The sequence below is a fragment of the Galeopterus variegatus genome, unplaced genomic scaffold (genome assembly GCF_000696425.1).
Source record: "Galeopterus variegatus unplaced genomic scaffold, G_variegatus-3.0.2 Scaffold120, whole genome shotgun sequence".
NCBI lineage: Eukaryota > Metazoa > Chordata > Mammalia > Dermoptera > Cynocephalidae > Galeopterus > Galeopterus variegatus.
In genome coordinates, this window is record NW_007726231.1 from 395,440 (window position 1) to 417,027 (window position 21,588).

Sequence of the window (21,588 nt, forward strand, 5' to 3'; positions counted from 1 at the left end):
TTGTCTATTCTTTCCAAATTGATCCACAGATTCAATGCAATCACAATCAAAATCATACTGTTGTTGTTTTGTTTTGATGGAAATACACAAACTTATTCTAAAAGTCATAGGGCAAAGTAAAGGACCTAGAATAGCCAAAACAACTTTGGAAGAAGAATAAAAAAAGAACAAAGTTGGGAGACTACCACTTCCTGATTCCAAGTGGGACTGGCATCAAGAAAGGGAAATAGATGAATGGGACAGAATCGAGTCCAGAAATAGATCAACAGATAGATATGTAGAAAACCAATTTTCAACAAAGGTGCTAAGTGAATTCAGGGGAGAAAGTCTTTACAACAAACTGTGCTAGAACAACTGGTTATTCATTTACAAAAAATTAACTTTGATTGACATGTAGCTCTAAATACAAAAATTAACTAAAAATGGGTCAAAGATCTGAATGTAAAAACTGAAAAGTATGAAACTTCTTCAAGAAAACGTAACAGAATTCTGATGGTGGGTCTGGTAAAGATGTCTTGAATATGGCACCAAGAGCATGTGCCGTTAAAGAAATCCATAAATTGAACTGAAACACACTGTCACAAGAATGAAAGGACAAGCCAAAGACTGAGAGAAAAATATTTACATCATATAATCTGATAAAGGAGGTCTAGACGATAGGAGATTTCCATGCTCAAAAACAAAAAAACAAAAAAGCAACACAATTAAAAATTGCAGAAAATATTTGAATAGATTCTTTATCAAAGAAGGTGTAGAGATGGCAAAGCAGCGCACAAAAAGATGCTCAACATTGTAAGAATTTGTTAGGGAAGTGCAAATGGTTTTACACAATGAAATAATACACACCTATTAGAAGTAAGGGGTTAGTACAGTATATGTCTAGTATTTGTTCTATCTGGGACAAAGGAAGGCCTCTATCATTCTGAGGAAATAGTGAAATGTGAACTTCTACTATACTCATGCACATGGGACCACCATGGAAGATGCCTATTTATAACTCACTCAGATCCTTTCGGTGGTGAGCAGGTAAGAAATGCTTTCCTCTACCTCTACGTGAGGCTCCTGGCCAGCTCCTTAGAGAACGACTGAGACAGGCTCACCGAGGAACAGCTAACTGATGTGTGCTGTCAAGTTTCCTTCAAAGTCAGACTTAGAATGACAAATCTTCTCCTCTAACACTTCACAGCTTGTGAGCTGTAAGCCAGACATAATTAACTGCTGCTAGAAAAAAAAAAAAAGGTTGGAAAGACTGCACCCTATATGTATTATCTCTGGCCCTTCACCTGTCTGTGGTCCTGCTGGTCACAGCATGGTTGCTGAGATTTGACTGTAAAGTCTCATGAGAAATCACTATATGAAAGGATTTAAGGAGGGAGAAGGAGGACTTTCAGTTTCATAAAAGCCATGCCACCTGCTAGAACTACAAAAATAAAAGTCTCCTGTGTATGGTGACTTAAATTAGACATATATGAAATGCAACTGCATTTCCATTCCATTTTGCAGCAAATGATATTAATTTGCTACGAAAAGCAGCAGTTACCTAGGGCTGGATATTTCAATAAAATTGGATATTAAATTTTGCTTTCAAATTGAAGAAAAATACCTATGATTATGATTTCACTAGCAGCTTCTCTAATGGGTTTTTTAAAATTCATACATAGATATATAATGCCGGTAATTCTTTTTAAATCCTCAAATACAAATTTTTGTCTGAGTTATGCAAAGACCTAAAGTGATTTTTATGAGTTTAACTGTATAATTATTTGTGAAAAATTACTATGGTCAGTTATTCAATAAAACACCTTTAATCTATTCCTGATATATTATCTTATATGCTGAAATCAGAAGTTCTGCAATGAATACCTATAAATCAGGCAATCAGGGACATATTTTAAGCTCTACGGTCCAGTTATATGTATGGGATACCTGGCTTTAAAAATTAATGTAGCCCCTAAAATTTTTTACATAACTTATAGAGAATTCAACTTAACTAGAACTATATAAATGAGAAAAAAACAGAAAGGATATATCTAGGAAATCAAGAGGGACAAGAAAGGAAAAATTAGACTGGCCAGAGTTCCTAAGACAGTATATTTTTCTCCCAAGAAGACTGCTATTTGGACACACCATTATATAGCTTAACTCCTCAGATAGGTCTCTATCGATGCTTAATCAAACAGCTTGATGAAAAAGACAAATATACAAGCTAATTTTTACTTGCTACATTAAGAGTAACAAGTTGCTTGAAAAATAAGAGTTAGTTTCAATGAAATAATAAAAAGTTCAGCAAAGCTAATTTATCTTAATACTTACAATGTACCCAAAATTAACTATCACCTACTTTTTCCATATATAGTATTACCTATATTTGTAAAACAAGCATAATAACTGTCACTTTGAATGATTAGGTAGGAACATCTCCATATTAAGAAATGTTGCACAGAAACACAGACACTCAAACAGAAAGAAAAAAATAGATGAGAGAAACACATGCAGTGAAAGCCTTAATTTCAAGATTATTATACTACTCTTAAAATTTTTATCTAAGAGGTGAGCAAACTTTTAGTCTTTTTGCTCTCTCGAATATTACTTAATCAAAATAGAAAAAAGAAGGTGCTCTGGCTACACTGCACTAAAAAGAAAACTAGATCCTCTGATTGGTATGCTGCCCCCGCCCCAGGGAGGCAGAGGAACCAGCCTCCTCCTGCAGTACTGATGATGTGGGACCAAGGCCATGGGCTCCAAGTGCATAAACGGACAACAGGTTCTTTTTCTAACAACTGTCAGAAAGAATGCCTTTATAGGAACATTTCTAAAACAAAAACAATATTTTGGTAAATCTTCCCCCAATTTTTTTTTTGTACTCAAGGACTTCATTTGACAAGTTAAACAGATTCTAGGAATATATAATACAATAATTCATTCTGAAAGATTCAATGGAAACTGCACTGTCTACAAATAGAAGTCCGATGGGATTATTACTCAGATTTTTATATGGCTATATTAGTGAAGCCTTGCTTTTCAAGTTTTTCAGGACAAAATTATCTTGATTATGATAAATTGTGTACTTTTAGGTGCTTGACTGGTCAGGACATACTCATAATTGTTTCCTGAGAAAAATTTCTGTTTTGCCTCCAGGTATTCCCTTAGCACCTGGTGGAAGATTAACTACCAATTCAGATGAAAAATATCCATATGCCACCTCCACTTCCATAAATAGGTATTTGCATCTTCCATCCACAAACAAAATCTGCACGCCAAGCGCTTGCCAAAAAACATAACCTTCCACTGTCCAAGGCCTGTTTAAGTCTGAGCTATCATTTCACAACTCTCCATGCTATGATACATCTCTTCCTCTTACCTCTATGAGTCACTAGTACTCAACCCTGCCTGCAGATTAGTATCAATAATACTATTTGTATCAGTACTTCTCACCTCTATATGCACATTAGTATCCCCTGGTGAGTATTTAAAATACTTCTTCCTGGGCTCAACTTAAACCAAATAAAAGAAAAGCTTGGGCCCAGAACTTGAGTCTTTTCAAAATCTCTCTCAGGTAGTTCTTTTTCTAACAACTGTCAGAAAGAATGATTTCGTAGCAACACTTCTAAAACTAAAAAAATATTTTGGTAAAACTTCCAAAGTGTATTTTGTACTGAAGAACACCATTCAACAAGTTAAATAGTTATCCAGGAATGCATTTTATTATACAATAATTTATTAAAGTATACTGGCAGCTAGAGGGTACCCTAATAAGATTCAAATCATTGGATAAAATGATAAGATGAAATAAAATGTATATGATGCATTAAATGACTATGTAGAAAATAACTTTAGCTGAGATACTTGATTTCTGTTTTAAGTCATGAAATTACATTGGCCACACCATGATCTGTATAAGACATTATCAAATGTCCTCATCTTGTCAAATATAGCCATTTAATGGTTGGTTTAGGGAACAGACTGTTGGGTCAGAAAACTCAAGTTCAAATTTTGACTCTTGCACTTGCTGAGTGGTCTTAACCATTCTGAGTACTACTTTCCTTATTTAAAAATGGAATGTTACTGCCATCCTCATAGAGGATTAAATGGGATATGTTTGAATGTTTGAATAGTAAGCAGTAATAGTAGCCAGTAAACCTATAAAATGACAGAGAATTAGAACTAGGAAAAATGAGAGAGACAAGAGTCTGAGATCAAGAGAGTAAATACCTCCAGATCACACAGCCACTTAAGAAGAAGTCAAGGGAGTCAACCTTTCTCAGTTTGAGAAAACTGATCAAATAAGCTCTTTAGTTAATTTTTAACACAGTAGTCAGACATAAACACTTTGTGTGGTATGTTCCAAGGACAAAAAGAACAGTAAAGGAATACTGATCTTTACTTTGTAAGTCTGTTGTTGATAGTGGTACTGTTATGGTATTTCTGAAATTATTTTGCATGTATGTAACAGAGAAAATGAGTAAATATATTGATGTTGTAGGGAACCAGTAAACTCAGGATTTTTAAAAAATATATACTCAACTAAAAAGTGATATTACATAGGATGTTGGTTTCTAAATTCCATTATCACTAAAAGGAACCAGTGCTGATTACAGACCTGGAGCAGGGTGAGTACAAGCTGAGCCTGTAACATCTCATGTGCCAGAAAGCAAAGATTGGTGGGTTTACATTGGAAGAGAATAAAGAAAAGAAACACAGAAACACATGTCTTTGGCACAATCTGATCATCAAAAAAGAATAATGATAGAAATTGATTGTTAACACAGTAAGTCTCTAAAAACCCATGAATCTGTAGGTAAATCACTGGGTGAAAGGTGGTTGGAGGAACTTTCTCAAAGAAACATCCCACAATTTATTAAAATCAAATGAAAAAGTCATCTTTATAATAGAGAGAACTAGCAGACACCACCATAACCAAGTGATCATACTTAACATCACCAATACTGGGAAAATTGTCACTATATGGCTCCTGATAGGACACAATGGGAACCACAAAACATCATGTAAGAGCTGTTCTTGCCAAAGGTGTTTGCTGGAATCCAATCACAAAAGACAAATCCAGAATGAAGAACATTCTACGAAACTAATTTGGACTCTTCAAAAATGTCTTAAAAAAGAAAAAGCCAGAGTGGGACATTCTAAAAGAAGGAAATGAAACAATCATGACAATCCAATGCAATACACGATCCTGGATTGTATCTGGATTGGGGGAAAAAACAGCTTTTATAGTTATGTTGGGATAATTAAAGAACTCTAGATATTGACTGTATATCACATTGACTGTATATCAATACTAAATTTCCTGTGTGATAATGGAATTAACCGATGTAAGAAAATGTTCATTTCTTAGAGAATATATATATACATATATACTGAAGCATTTAAAAAATATTTAAAAGGCTTGTTTTATTATAAAATTTTCAAAACTAAGCTTTATATTTTAGAGTAATTTAAGATTTACAGAAAAGTTGTAAAAATAGTATAGAGAGTTCCTGTACACATCTCACCCAGTTCACCCATAATTAACAGCATACATTACCATGGTACATTTCTTAAAACCAAGAAACTTACATTGGTATGTTACAATTAACTAAACTCCAGACTTTATTTGGATTTCACCAGTTTTTCCATTAATGTCCTTTTACTGTTCCAAGGTCTAATCCAAGATACTACATTGCATTTATTTGTCATTTCTCCTTAGTCCCCTCTGATCTGTGACAGTTTCTCAGTTTTGTTATAACCTTAGTTTTCGAGAGTACTGGCCAACTATCTTGCACAGTGTTCTCAATCTGAGTTTTCCTGATGTTTTTCTCATGATTAAACTGGGCTTATGTTGAGGTTTGGGGAAAGAATACCACAGAGATGAAATATGTCCTTCTCATAACATCATATTAGGGTGTATGTGACAGCTACATGAAATCACTGGTAGTGTTAATCTTCATCACTTAGTATTCAGGTAGTGTTTGCAGGTTACTGTTTTTTCCTTAGGTTACTTAAGTCTGCTTCTTTTCTCACCCCTTTTTTTTGTGAAGCTACTACTTTTGCAATACAATTAATTTCATCTGTTTTAGTCTTCATTCCATCCTGGGATCTCTTTGACTCTGCTGGCTGACTGGCCGGCACGTGTGCGCATGTGTATGTTAGTTTGCATACACTAAAGTTTTATATGTTTTGGCAAATACATATATTCAGGCATCCAACCCTCAGTACCATACAAAACATGTCCTTCACCCTAACAGTTTCCTGTGTACCCCTTTTTAGCCAGCCACTCCCCACCTTGTCCAATCCCTGGTAAACACTGTTTTTCATCCTTATAATTCTGCCTCTTCTAGAATGAATGAAATTATACAATATGTAATCTTATTGGTCTGACTACTTTCATTTGCATTTAAGTTTCATCTAGGTTACTGGATGAATCAGTAACTTGTTTCTTTCTATCGCTGAATAGTTTTCCATTGTATGAATTGACCATAGCTTATTGATTCCCTTGCTGAAGAACATCTTGGTTGCTTCCAGTCTTTAGTGATTATTAATAAAACTGTTATAAACATTCACAAACAGATTTTTGTGTGGACATAAACTTCATAAATCCTTGGGTAAATACCTAGGAGTGCAATTTCTAGGTCAAGTAGTAAGTCAATGTTTAACTTTATAAGAAACTGGCAAGTTGTCTCCCAAAGTGGCCGTATAATTTTGCATTCTTACCAGCAGTTAATGAGAGTTTCTGTTCTTCGTCCTCACCAGCATGTGTTAGTATCAGTTTTTCTGTATGTTAAAAGTAGGTGTACAGTGGTACTTGTGGTATAAACCTATTTTATGTTCTCTGTTGCTCATCTTTAAAATTCAAGTGCCATACAAATTTTCAATTAAAAAAACCTAACTTTAAAACCCAAACTCCCTAGATTATACATATTCATAAAATTTTATAGAGTTCAAATCATGTAAGGACTTCTTAAAATTAAAATAAGTTATTTTTCTAATTGTAGAATGAGAGAAATAGTGATATTACCATCCAGAAATAATTACCAATTTCTTCCAACTGTGTGTGAGCGCATGCATGCTTAGGTTACAGCACATCTAAAGACCTGCATTCTAAAGCAGGGGTGAGTCTGTGATGACTGAGGAACAGAAGGAAAGCCAGGTGCAAAAGAAGAATGACAGTAAACATGGAGGTAATAACAGAAGATGAATTTGGAGAGAGAAAGGGTTCCTATAGAGCAGGGGTTCTTCAACTTTGGTATGTCAAAATCACCACGAGGGCCTATTAAACAGATTGCAGCTTCCCACCCCCAGAGTTTCCGATTCAGCAGATCCAGAGTTGGGCCTGAGAATCTGCATTTCTAACACTCATCCAGGTGCTGCTGATACTGTTGGTCCAGGGCCACACCCCTGTCAGAGCTGCTACACTATGATGAAGAGTCTAATTTATATTCCAAACAAATAGGAGGACACTGGAAGATTTTAAGGACTGAATGATGTGATTTGTTTTGAATTTTAAATACAAGTGGTTAGGTGTGAAGGCTGGATCAGAGAGCACAGATGGTAAATGGGAAGTAATAGACTATTACAGTAGTATGTGTGAGTGGGTATGTAAGAAATGATGGTGCCATGAATTAGGGTAGTGTAGATATTAACATGTGGATATGTTTTGAAAATTTTAGGAAAAAACTGACAGAACCTGCAAATAGATGGGGTATTAGGGTGAGGGAAGAATAAACAAGTCTTGTTGGATTGACAACTACCTCTATTGGAAGACTTTATGGGGGTGTGAACCATAAGTTCTATTTCAAAAATCTTTAGTTTGAGATATCTATTAATATACAACTGGAAATACAACATATGCCAGTTAGATATATAAACCTCAAGGAAGAAAAATAATAAAAATTTGCTAGTCATTGACACATAAATGATATTTATAATCTTGGAACCTACTGAGGTCATTAGTATAGGTCAGTGTTTCTCAAGCAGGAATTATTTTGCACAACCTCCCAGGGGACATTTGGCAATGTCTGTAGACATTCTTGACTGGGAGGTAGGGGTAGGAGAAAACTGTTGGCATCTATTAACTAGAAGCCAGGGATGCTGCTAAATATCATAAAATGCACAGGATAGCACCCAATAACAAAGAATTATATTACTCAAAATACCAAGAGTGCTAAGACTCAGAAACCTTGGAATAGATTTAAAAAAAAACCAAAACAAAAAAAAAACAAACTCGTCTTTCTTGTATGGAAGGCAACATGGGAGAAAAAGACCTTACTCAGATACACAATTGTGTAAAAAATATATCACTTATGTATCCAACTTAAAAATTGCTTAGCTATATTATTTGACCAGCTGGGAAGTAAATTAAAAATAGATTAAGAATTACTTTCAGCATTAGAATTAAAATGGCTGCTGTTGTATACTGAAAAATAGTTACAGTAAGGAAACAAGGTAAAATTAACGTAATGATAGTTTAAATAAAAGTCCTGATTCATAAGTCCATAAAAACCATAGGTAGTCTTCAAGTCTATTCTGTTAGATTATGCTACCTGTACATCTTTGTTGAATAAATAAAATATCAATATATAAGGACATGAATGAACAGTATAGCACTGCTGTTTTACGTATTAACAAACACATGTACCAAGGAAACGGAAGAGGAAATCTGGAATGTTTAAGTGCAGTCTCACAATCTCTAGAGTATAGGCATAAACTCACTAAATCCCTAGAAATGGAAATATTCAAACAGTGTCAAGGAGGTAGAAGAAGAGAATTTGAAACAAATAGAAATCTTGATTTTAGGAAAAAAGTTTTCCAATATACAGAATGATTCCAGTATCCTTTAACATCTAACATTGCACAAGCTGTCCATCGTTACCAGAAATCTTCAAGTGAGATTCCTGAAGGGTTTATTCTCTGGAAAATATCTATGAATGCAGTCTTCAGATCAGGATAAGATAGACTCACCTTACAGAAGACAAATTTATAGAACACTCCTTGGAACACAACTACTTTGTAAATAGGACTGCAGATAACCTTTCACTCAGAGAGGTGTTAAGATCACCAATCTACCTAATGTTATAACGGTTTTACTACCAGTAGAAGCTGAATATAGTGGAGGTATACTGGGATTAGAGAATAAATATATCCTAGATATGAGATGACTATAGGAAGAAAAAAATAATTCAGTATTAAAAAGGGAAGGGAGACTTCACAGGGAAAATGGAAGAAATGAGAAAGACACATGTACTTAAGAGATATTTTGTAATTAGCCTAATCATAATGAACACGAACAGATTATTTCAAATATAAAAATGATCCTTTTAACCTATAGGCAGAAATGTATCAAATGACAATTACCTTTCACCAAGAAGGACAAGTGTCCAGTGTCACTCATATTCAATGGCTGTGGAGCACTTGTGTGAGAAGAATCAATGAGTCAGTGACTACGAGCCCACCTAAAGCCTATCATAATACTTTCTGTGTTGTCAACAGTTATATTTAATAAATTAGAGGTATAAATTGGGCTTATGGGAAATTACAAATAAATGATTTCATGTAATTTATGAACAGAAAGTTTCCATACTGCATAGTGGTCCACCTTATCTTTGAATCAAAAGAAGTCAAAATTGTGCTACTGCAGACACACAGGGCTGACCGTAACTCACCCTTCCCAGTTCTTTATCTTCCAAGGCCAGGACCCCAGTGCTTTCTGTGAAGAGTTTTACTTTGACCACAGGCCGAGGATGGGTAGTGGTAAAATCTCCTTGAGTTCCCCATCTGCAATGAAGTAACAAAGATCTTCTTAAAAATGCAGCATTAAATTTTTTTTTTCCAGATACATGTGTCTCCATAGAAGGCACATTAAGCAATACAGAATCTTTTGTGGCTCAGTGAGATTTTTATCTTTCTTTTGTTTGTGACAGATGGCACCATCAAGAAGGAAAATAACAATAAACTCTACAGCTTGTAATAGTTATTCAGCTGTTCAGAAAATTAGCATGTTGGACATGAGTGCTGTAAGATTTACATTAAGGTAAAGCATTATAGATGTAGCTATTAAAATCTATAATTTCATTAATTCAAATGTGAATTATAACACCGCTTTTACAGACATCTAGGAAAAATTGCTAAGGAATTGTTTACATAAGTGATAGTTTCCCAGAGAACTATTTTTGCACGCTGAAGGTTTACCCCCAAATGGTTTTCTTTCTTGGAAAGTTTTAACTAAACATTGTCTTTTTTTTTTTTTTTTTAGATAGTGGAAGTAATTATCTCAGGTCAATTGCTTTATGTGACTTTTTAAAGCTCCCATTAAAAAGAAAGAAATATGCATCATAAAAATATGAGCATTTTACAGTTAATTTCCCAATACATTCTCTTAGGAATACAGTAAGTCTGTCGACATCTGGCTTTACAAATCATCATAATAAAATAACATGTTTTCTTGGCTTATCTTTTAATTAATAGCATCTTGCCTTTACCACACACCAATTCATTCTAGCTTATTTACAAACTTAACTGGCACACACCTGATATTAAAAAATCTTATCAATATTTCTCATGACTCTCGGAGATCACAGACAATGAGACAGCACAGAATGAAGAAAATGCCATTAAACAAAATACCACATAAGAGGAAGAAAATATGAAATTTAGCCAAATAAAGATTCATGTTAAAAATAAATCATCAAATAAAAAAATACCAATTTTCTTATGTTGTCTTAAAAAAAAATTACCATTTTCATGGAGCTGTCTATATTTTATAAACATTATTGAGAAAGCCTGCAAAATACAGAAAATTATTATACTTGAAAGTGAGTATAACAAAAAATTGAACTGTGATGATGCTTTCCTTTCCTATTATAGTATTTATAATATCATAAATGTGTACAATAAAGCAGAGCCCATTTCAATGACTGAAGAAACTAGCATGTAGATAAAGACAGTTCTTTTGCAACTAAAGTCATATGCCAGAGGGAAAAGAGAGACTCAGGATGGGAAAGTAGCTTAATTTCAATTTCAGACTTCTAGAAAGAGGTTAGCAAAGTATCTTTTTTTTTGACATTTCATAGCATTAAGTTGGTCTGAGAAAAGGCAGAGGTAAAATAGAAATAAAAATAGATTTACAACCAAAATAAGGGAGTAGAGAAAAATTCTCAATTTAGTATGTGGAATATTAAGCCTTCAACACAGTCAGGCAAGCTGCCTGACAACTCTAGAGTAAATTCCCATGTCATACCCTTCTTTGTTTAGTATCGCATGGTTAAATTTGGAAGACTAACCCTTGCAGACATGTTCTTATAACTGAAATCAAAGATTTCTAGTAATCACGTAGGCACAGTCTAATAGTCTTCCACAGAATTTGCTGACCTTTTAAACTAAATTCTCTTCCTAAAACTGCTTTTATATATTAAATTGATATTTTTTCTCCTTTAATTTCGAAATCCTTTGAAAGTATTTATACTGCTTTCTATGTTCATTTGAAATTCTCACCCTACTACAATAAGAGATTCTTCAAAGAGAAACTATTGACTGACCCCATTAACCAGCACCAAGGGACCTTGTAAGTTTTGTCTTTTCACCTCGTCCTCCCACCCTTCTACATGAAGGGAAATGTGTTGTCAGTTCCACTTTGCTAGACAGTATTACACAAATAATGCATATGCATAAACTGTGCTCACTCACATTTGCATAAATTTCCAGAAAATCGCCTTTGACCTTTGATCCTTCACAAACAAGCCTCTATAGTGCATCTCTCATTAACTCATTAAACTAGGGGCTGACCAGGGAGTTCCACTGGTTAGAGCATGGTGTTATAACCAAAAAAAAAAAATTGTGAATGATAGTATACACAAAAAAGTGTCCATAAAATGAGATGCAGTTAAAGAAAAATAATAAAATAAAAACCAACATTCCCACTACTCAGGCTAAGATGGAGAATGTACCAGTACATTAAAAGAGCCCCTTGGTACTTGGCCTTGGTCACATGTTCTTCTCCTCTCCATCCCCAACAACCCTGAAGTAGCTAGAATCCTGAATTTTATATTTTCATCCCCTTGAATTTCTTCTTAAAGGAAATATTTTCAACACTTTATCTCTAAGTCTGATCATAGGTTTTTGGTGGATGGCCTTTAACAGGTAAAAGAAACTCCCTTCTGTATTAAACACATGCACACACATAAATAAATCAGAATATATGTGTGTGCACATAAAGTATATATATATATATCATAGACAAATCATATATATGATATATGGAGACTGTGTGTGTGTGTTTTCATATATAAATATATACACACACATAAAAAAATATATATATATACACATATACATATAAAAGGGAGAGAAAGAGTTAGAGAAGAGAGAATATACATCCAGAAATGGATGCTCTATTTTATCAAACATTTTCCTGCATCTATTGAGATCACTAGTGATTGTGGTAGATGATACGTAGTCTCTTTTCTATCTTTCCAGAGATAAACTTAATTTTCTCTCTTAAAAAAACCAAACTGAAATACTAGGTTTAGAATGCTCATATTTTGTTTAGACTCTTATTTTTGTTATTTATTATACATACACGTGGGGTACAACATTGATGTTTAATAGTTGTGTGCCATGTATGGTGGTTAGATCAGTATCAATGCTCATTGTTGATACTGGTCTGCAGATTTACTTTCTTTTATTTCCTTGTTTGGTTTTGGTTATGCCTAGTTTTATTGAATGAGCTAAAAAGCGCTGTATTTTTATTCTCTGCAAGAGTTTTTATAAAATGAGTATTATCTGTTCTTAGAACTCATTTATGAAATTGTTTGCATCCATTGCTGCTTCGTGGAAAAATATTTGCTACTGATTCTGCTTCTTCACTGGTTACCCTTACTCAGGTTTTCCCTTTCTCCTTGAGCCAATTTTGACATTTTATATAAGTTTTTCAAAGTATTTGCACAAAACTGTAAATATCCCCTTTTCTGTTGACTCTCTACAACACCTGTATTTATGTCTCCTTTTCATCACTAATATTGTTTTTCTTCTTTTATCCATTTTTAAACTTGATAGAGGTTTGTCTCTTCTATTTTTCTTTTCTGCCATCATTTGACTTTGATGATCCTCTTTATTACATGTTTATTTTCTACTTCATTACATTCTTCTCTATGTCATTTCATTGTAATTTATCTGTGTTAATTCTGCTGTTCTAAAATTTTAGGTTGAATGCATGAGTCATTAATTTTAAGCCTTTTTTCTGTTCTTGGTAAGCATTTATGGTTATAAATTTCCCTTAACCACTTTAACTACAGCATCCTATAAATTTACAATGTACTATTTATATTTCGGATTGTGTGTGTGTGTGTTTTTTAATGTGTGTGTGTGTGTGTGTATAACTTTTCCATGAATGCTCAAAAAGAAATAGTATCTCCATTATGGGTACATTGTTATATATAGGGCCATCAGATCATGTCTGTTTAATCTGTTTGATCTTTACTCACCTTTGGTACCTTTAATACAGCAAGGTAGAAGTAGTGAGACATCTCACCAACACTGAAGCTTTGTCAATTTCCATTTATATTTTTGTCAACTTCTGATGTCCTTTTTGGTGATGTAAAATTGTTCAATAGTGATAATACCCATTGAGTATGAACTATTTATTACCTTTGACAATTCTAAGACTATGATTACTTTTCAATCATTACACTTGTGCAAAATTAGAAAAATAACACTATGCTAGGAATGGTAATAGAGACAGACAAGCTTAGAGAAGCCAGACAAGAAACTTAATATATTTCAGTTTAGACGATCACTGATTAGAAAACAAAAAATTACTTAAAATTATAAAAAGGCATTAATAATCTAGAATATGGAAAGGGATCTGGGATATCCATTCCAAAATCCAGTATGTCAATTAAAGGAGTGCCTGGTAGGCAATCCACAAGAATACATCTAGCTACAAGGTCTGAGACTTCTGAGTCAAGAGCAAGGAATACTAATGGTCAGTTCTCACGAAATGAGGAAGGTTTAAATAATGTGCTTCCAGGCAGTGAGAAGCTGAGGCACAAGGTACCAGCAGAGACTAACTGCAACAGGTCAGAGGACTAAGCTTTTACTGACTTTCAATAGAAAAGTGCAATTTTAAGGGGTTACATAAATACTATGGTACTTAATAGTCTTTATAAATGCCAACATTCCAGGACACAAGCATAAATTGGCACTACTTTGAGAATTTCTCCTGTGAAAAGTAAAAGTTAAAAATGTATGTAGTTAGAAAATGCTTACGATTCTAGAATGAACAGATTAAAATCCCAAGCCCACAACTCTTCTTAAAAAAAAATAAGGGGAAGGAAGAAAATAATAGGCCTATCTTCAAATATTCACCAAGATGTTTCCTTGTTTCCTACCTTAATTGTCATGTTTAAACACTTTCAGTAATTAATACCAGTTATTATCTTCCTACTATTTCCTCACTGTTATGTGATAAAAGAATACATTACCATTGCTGTCAATTTGCTTTGACTCAAAATACATAGCCTTTCTTTACTTCTATTAATGTATTATTTATGAGGATTCAGACCTCCAGTGTAAATGTTCAAATGAATAAAATATCTACGAAGCACCTTTATGAGAACAGCAGGACTTCCTGACTGTTAAAACACAGGATAGTTCATCTTCCAACTGAAATAACTGACATTAATCATGTATTTGCTATTAAATAAAGTATTTTAGAAATGTATTAGGAGTCAAAATATATGATCATGTCTTTTAGTCCATTAAGGTTCTTTATAGAAATTTATCCTAACAAAAAAATTGTAAGTATTGAAAAAAGAATAAGCAGGAATATTCACTACAGCATTATGTGTAACAGCAAAAACTTAAGCAACCTAAATATGAGAGGAATGCTTATATAAATTATAGGGAATATGATGGAATATTTTGCTGCCATTTGTCATGATGGTTATAAAGGCAATATAAAACCACACATAATGTGAAATGAAGACAAAAGGAGAAGAAACAAAACTGAATGTGTGCTATTCATTCAAAATATTCAGTGATTTGAATGTGAAAGACAATAATCTAATGTCAGCAACTGAAGTCCCTATCCTCTTGGAACTTACATTCTATCAGAAGATTACAGACAATAAGTAATTTTATTATAATATACTGTAACACTTGAAGGGTCTTCAAAAAATTCATGGAAATGTGTATTATGAAAAAATTATGCATGGATTGCAAATTTTTTTTGCATAAAAATAAACTCATACTAACTTAATGTAAGATGTCTAAACAGAATCTAATTTCAGGCACTAAGAAGGATAAAACATCAGTTTGCAAAATGCCCCTATCAGAGCAACACGAACTCTGCTAAAATTGAAGCAAGAACAATCTTCAAATGTATGGTGAAGCTTGGGTGGAAGAATGGTGACATCATTGATGCTTTACAGAAAACTGCTCAAAGAAATCAGAAATGTACAAATGAATAACTCATTTTAAGAAGGAAGCAGTTTACAAAAGAATAACTCATTTTAATAAGGAACCAGACAATGCTGAAGATGAAGTCTGCAGCAGTAGACAGTCCGCAACAATTTGTGAGAAAAAAATTAATCTTGTTGGAACCCTAATTGCAGAGAACCTATGATTAACAGCAGAAACAACAGCCAACACCACAGACATCTCAACTGGTTCAACTTACACAATTCTGACTGAAAAATGAAAGTTGAGCCAACTTTCTGCTTGATGAGTGCCAGAACTGTTGCACCCAGATCTCCTGCAAACAAGAGCAGAGCTTTCAATGGAAATTTTAAATAAATAGGATCATGATCCTGAAGTATTTCTTTGAATAACTGTAGCACATTAAACAAAGCTTTACCAGTATGATCCTGAAGACAAAGCATGATCGAAGCAATGGCTACCAAGAGGTGGAAGTGGTTCAGTCAAAGCAAAAGCAGACTGGTAAAGAGCAAAGGTCATGGCAACAGTCTTTTTTTAATGTTCAAGGCATTTCACTTATTGACTATCAAGAGAGCCCAAGAATAATAATATCCGCTTAATATGGGAAAGTTTTCAGAAAGTCAGCCAAAGCTCAAGCAGGAAAACACCCAGGAAAGTTTCAACAGAGAGTCCTTCTATACCACAACAACGTTCATTTGTTATTTTCTCTTTAACTCGTTTATGAGTTTTTTAAAATGTCTAGTTTAAAAAATATTAGGTAGCCAGTTCAATCAACTTGATTTACAGTTTCTGATTTTGACATCCTACTAAAAAAAGTGTCTCCTTAACCAAAGATTATATGGATAATAACCGATTTTTTTTTAATGTTTTCATTGCTTAAATCTTTAAGCTGTATGAAATAGTGATATGAGATGGTATTTTACTTAATTTTTCATTTGTCCCCATCTCATTTGGTTAAGAAGCCAAATACATTTATAAAATTACATAAACTTGGGTTTGGTTTTGAACTTTATGTCCTACAGATCTATCTCTTTGGCTGTGTTATACAGTTTTCATTATTATTAAGCTTTATAGGATATTATGATGTCCGAACATCAAAGAACATAGCAGAACAAAAAGAAAATAGATATTTTCAACTTACATTTCTATTTGAGAAAAAGGGAGGTCTCTCCATTTATTAAAATTTGTTCTAATATTTACTGGTGGAGTCTTAAACTTTTTTCTTCTTCTATTTAAATTCTACAAACTTTTTGTTTATTCATTTCACCATATCTTAAATATTAGGTCCTAAGAAATCTACCTCCTTTACATTGTCTGGTATATAAGAAAATTATGACTAAACTCTCTTCTTTTCTTCAGTTGATAGTTTTTCTTTTCATATCCAATTTATTAAATGCTTTTTAAAATGATGTTTTCTTTACCATACTATCATTAACTCTATTACAAAAGATTGCTACTAAAATTATCAAATAAAATTACATATAATTTCAGGAGCATCACTAATTTTATAATAGAAAGCATTAAGTAAAGATCTGACTACAGGGGTATAAATGAAAATCTTTAATGAATTACAAATAATTCTTAAATTTTTCATGCTGTAATTTTTTTAAACAATCCAACTATATAGATAAATTATCATTCTCATAATTTAGGCATTTTAAGATTAATATGATATAACAAATTTCTCTAAGAATAGAGTTAGAGTTGTGGTTCATAACTCAAACATCCAAACACCAGATATTTGGTCGAACTGTTTAAAATATTCTCTTAGGAAGTAGAAAATCTTTCCAAAAGATTTATGCACTAGACTTTAAGTAGATCTGAGGTCTTTCTGTTGTTCTACGGGGGATTTGCTAAAGAAACCAAATTTGCATTCACTCAATTCATGAAAAACAGTAAGGACTGTGTTATTTTCAATGACCCATATTTGGTGAGAAGGTAGATGGGTACCCTTCTCAAGCCCATTAACAGGAACCAAGAGGGAATAAGGATACTTGAAAATGGGATGCAATGAGTTTATCAGAAAGGCCCGATAGTATCCTCAAGACCGTCAAGCAGTATCATCTACAACTATGTGCCTTGTTGAAGAGCCAGGCAAACTTGCCTGGTTGACTGAGGGCATACTGCTTTGCCCTGCTGTGTACAGTTATTGTTATGCATTAGGCTCTAGGATCCTTTAGTTACATTAAACTGTATCCCTTGCCTACATCTGTTGATATCTTTCTACTAGTCATTGCCCTGCTCCTTATGACCACATGTACTCTAAGGCCATTCTAACACATTCTGAAGCCACCGGGAAGGTGGGTATGTACAACACATACATTAAAGGGATGTGTAAAATATACCAAGTAGATACAATACCCCATCATTACAAATAAACAGGGCTATTTCTTTTTAACTGAATAATGTAATAACTCTGACAATGAGGAATTAAGTTTAATAAGAATTACTAAGAGCCTGATTATTATGTATATGAATAGAAATTAAATAATAAAACAAAGTATTTAAAAAACAATGTTAAACACTGTACAAATGCTTTTAAATACAGCATTCCTAATTAATATCAGCAATTAAGACATATGAAAAATTCTAAGCAGAAGACACTTATGGAAGAGCAGTTTTGATATCTGAAAAGTGCAACATTTCTAAGTTGTTTCACAGGACCCAAGATTATCAAAGATTTATGCAACACTGAGGTACTTAAACCAGAAATTAAGGTGAAAATGGTGAAGAAAACTAAGCTTTCACGAGAACAAAGGTAGCTTGGTCATTTACCATGGTCCAAACTGCAAGAGGTAAAGGAACTAATTTGGGGAAATTCAAGTGTCTGATTCCAACAGGCTGCTGCAAATCAAGAAACAGATTTGGGAGTGATTAAGATAGAAATGGTAGTAGAAGCTGTGAAAAGGAAGGAGCCAATGAAGGGTGCCCACTCAAATGCCACAATAGAAGGAACTTGTACCTGACAAGGCCAGGCCTATGCATCTATCTATATGCTTGTATGTGTACTTAAATGCATATTTATTATTCATTTAAAAATAAATAGGACAGAGTATTCTACAACTTATTCTATTACACAGAACTATATTTTGAACTTCTTCATGTGACAGTATGTGGATTCACGCAATTCTTTTTAACACTTTAAAGAATTCCCCTTGTATGGCTGTGCCATAATTTCACCACTCTTCTGATGATGGCACTTAAGGTTGTTTCCAGTCTTAATTTTTACAAGCAATGGTGAAACAGACAACTTTGTGTATATTCAACTGATTTTACATAAATATTGACAAAACCAAAAGACCAAGAATACAATTTAAGGTGGCCTAAGACTTTAAATTCCTCTTAACTATAAAAGATTACCCTAAGTAAGAAGATTGACCTATAAAAAATGTACCTATCTTGTAAATAATATTTATTACAAATAGCTCCATTATAATCAAAATTCTAAATTTAAAAATAATGCATTTAATACAAAATCCAATATTATTTGCTACAATTTCAAAATTTTATTATAAACAAGCATCATTCCTCTTCAATTTAAATAGTTAATCTGTAGAATAGGTTTTAAACTTATTTTTATATATTGAACATGTTTTTACACAAATTTTCTATACATCTAGTTGAATTAAATTGGGTGATCAATACCGTTTATAAAAATTGCCTTACTTAGGGCCGGCCCGGTGGCGCACTGCTACAGTGCGCCGCTTGGGAGTGCGGCGGCGCTCCCGCCGAGGGTTCGGATCCCACATACAGACCGGTTCCCGCTCACTGGCTGAGCGAGGTGCGGGCGCAGCACTGAGGGTTGCGATCCGTTGCCGGACACGAAAAAAGACAAAAAGGAAAAAAAAAATTGCCTTACTTAGGGCCGGCCCGGTGGCGCACTGCTACAGCGCGCCGCTTGGGAGAGCGGCGGCGCTCCCGCCGAGGGTTCGGATCCCACATACAGACCGGTTCCCGCTCACTGGCTGAGCGAGGTGCGGGCGCAGCACTGAGGGTTGCGATCCCGTTGCCGGTCCCGGTCTGGTACGGGCGTGACACTGAGGGTTGCGATCCGTTGCCGGACACGAAAAAAGACAAAAAGGAAAAAAAAAATTGCCTTACTTATCATCATTACTGTTGTTGACATACTACAAAGTATTTGAAATTTCAATTTGACATATCTAAATTGAGGTGCACAGAGGTTAGTAATATACCAAAGGCAATATAGATATGACAATGAATGAAATTATGGCGTGACTTTCTAGGTCATGAAGATAAAATTTATCCAACAAATCACATTGTGATTTGAGACAAAGTATACTACTCTATCTTTTCAAAAATCCAAAAGAATGATTCTGTGTGGCTATCCATCAAAGGTAACAACCTTAATAAATTAATGATTCAAATATCATAACAATGGTCCTAAACTTTTTTACACGAGCAAGTGTGGAAAAAAAGATTGATTAAACAAAACAAAACAAAACAAATCAAAAGGAAAAGGAAAGAAAAGGAAAGAAAAAAACCTCAGAGCTAGTATCTGAGCCCTTGCCTACAGTAGAGTACAGAGGCACTGAGATAGGGATAAAGAATGCAGACCTCAGAGATAGATTCCGGTCTTGTATACCAATTCTAACATGCAAAAGGACCCTGGGCAAATAACTTTACCATAAGTTAATAATACTTTCTTCCTAATATCATTGAGGCATACATGAATATGATTCATATTAAAATCCATTAGAGCACAACGCCTGTCACATAGAAAGTGCACAAAGAATGTTAACTATTCTTATTAGTACCCATATTAGTAGTATTACTTCAGCTCTATTCGCCCAAGCAAAATTATACCTATCTAAAAATATTGACAGTTTTGATAATTTTATAAAATGGCAACACTAGAATCCAGAAAATATCAGAAGCTACAAAGAGAGAGACACCAACTAACAGCAAAACATGGCAGAGAAAAACAGAGAGAAAAGAAAAAAAGAAAGAGGGAGGGAGGGGGATAAGAATGAGAGAAGGGAGAGAGAGACAGACAAAGAGGAGAAAAGGACAGAGGATTTCTAAAAGTTCAACCTCGAACAAGTAAAGAAAACTGAGAGGTACTTTTAATCTTAATGTATTTTTGCATGTTGTCTTTTTAAGTTTCCTTTAAAAAAATAACTCCCAGTCCAAAATGCTGAAATGATGCAAATTTTAATAGAAGAACTAGAAAATAATCCTTTAAAGCAACTAAGTTTTATCATTATAGGCCTTTGGGAGGATCTCTCAAACACACTGATTAAAACTTTTATTATGATGGAAAGACAATACAAAGTTATTTGTTTCTTCAAACACGATAAGGACAGAATAAATTCTGGGATGACACCTTATGCTTTAAGGCAGAAAAATATTTGGGGATGGGTTGGGGTTGGTAATAAAAACTTTCATAGTAAGAGGAAAATCCTATGGGCTTCACATTCATTCTCTATGTTACTGTCTCTTAGATGTTTTCCTTTCCCTTCAAAGAGAGCTCCCATGTCATCGCTATAAAGATTGCTAAAGCTCAAGAAAGAATAATAGAATATATTTGCCCTCTAAAGTCTGTATTTCTTTTATGAAGTATTTATGCCATTAAATCTTCAAATCCAGAATAGAGAAATCATATTAAACTTGTACCACTTTCTTCTGGGAAAGACCAGTAAGCATGTTAACACGAAATCAGGTTTCAGAAAAGATAGAAGACATAATCTCTCACAAGCATTTTCTTTTCTCTTCCTCATAGCAGGATAGTTCAAAGACATTAGCTTGAAGTATCTAATTTTAAAGAGAACAACTTGTCATATCTTACATTACAATTTTACTTGGTCAAGACAGTACTGAAAATGTGTAACGTTTTATAAGATGAAAACCAAGATTTTTAAGAACTAATGTACAGGAAGACAGGCTAAATAATTGATATGTAAGATAAATTAACTTTAAGCATGAAGTTTGTTATACACATACAGATCCCCCGTGTGAGGTTTAAACAATAAAATGCAATAGTGGAAATGAGTACAACTATATTGCATGCACCCGTAATGAAACATCTACAGAAATTTACCAATGTGTTAGGTTCATACTGTTCCTATACCCTCAACTTTGAAGCTTATGTGAGAACATAACCCTACTTGCTCCTGTTTTTTGACACCAAAGTAAAAGCTGGAT

The 21,588-nt window shown here is 33.8% G+C and overlaps 1 protein-coding gene across 10 annotated transcripts in view; it reads right to left on the minus strand.

Moving 5' to 3' along the window:
* The window catches only part of CADPS2 (Ca++-dependent secretion activator 2), a 506,787-nt gene that overhangs the window by 247,781 nt on the left and 237,418 nt on the right, over positions 1-21,588 (minus strand). For all 10 annotated transcript variants that reach the window (XM_008587894.1, XM_008587876.1, XM_008587886.1 and 7 more), the window contains one exon: positions 9,657-9,768. In XM_008587894.1, coding sequence (XP_008586116.1) covers positions 9,657-9,768 — 112 coding nt within the window. The remainder of the gene's footprint in view (positions 1-9,656; positions 9,769-21,588) is intronic.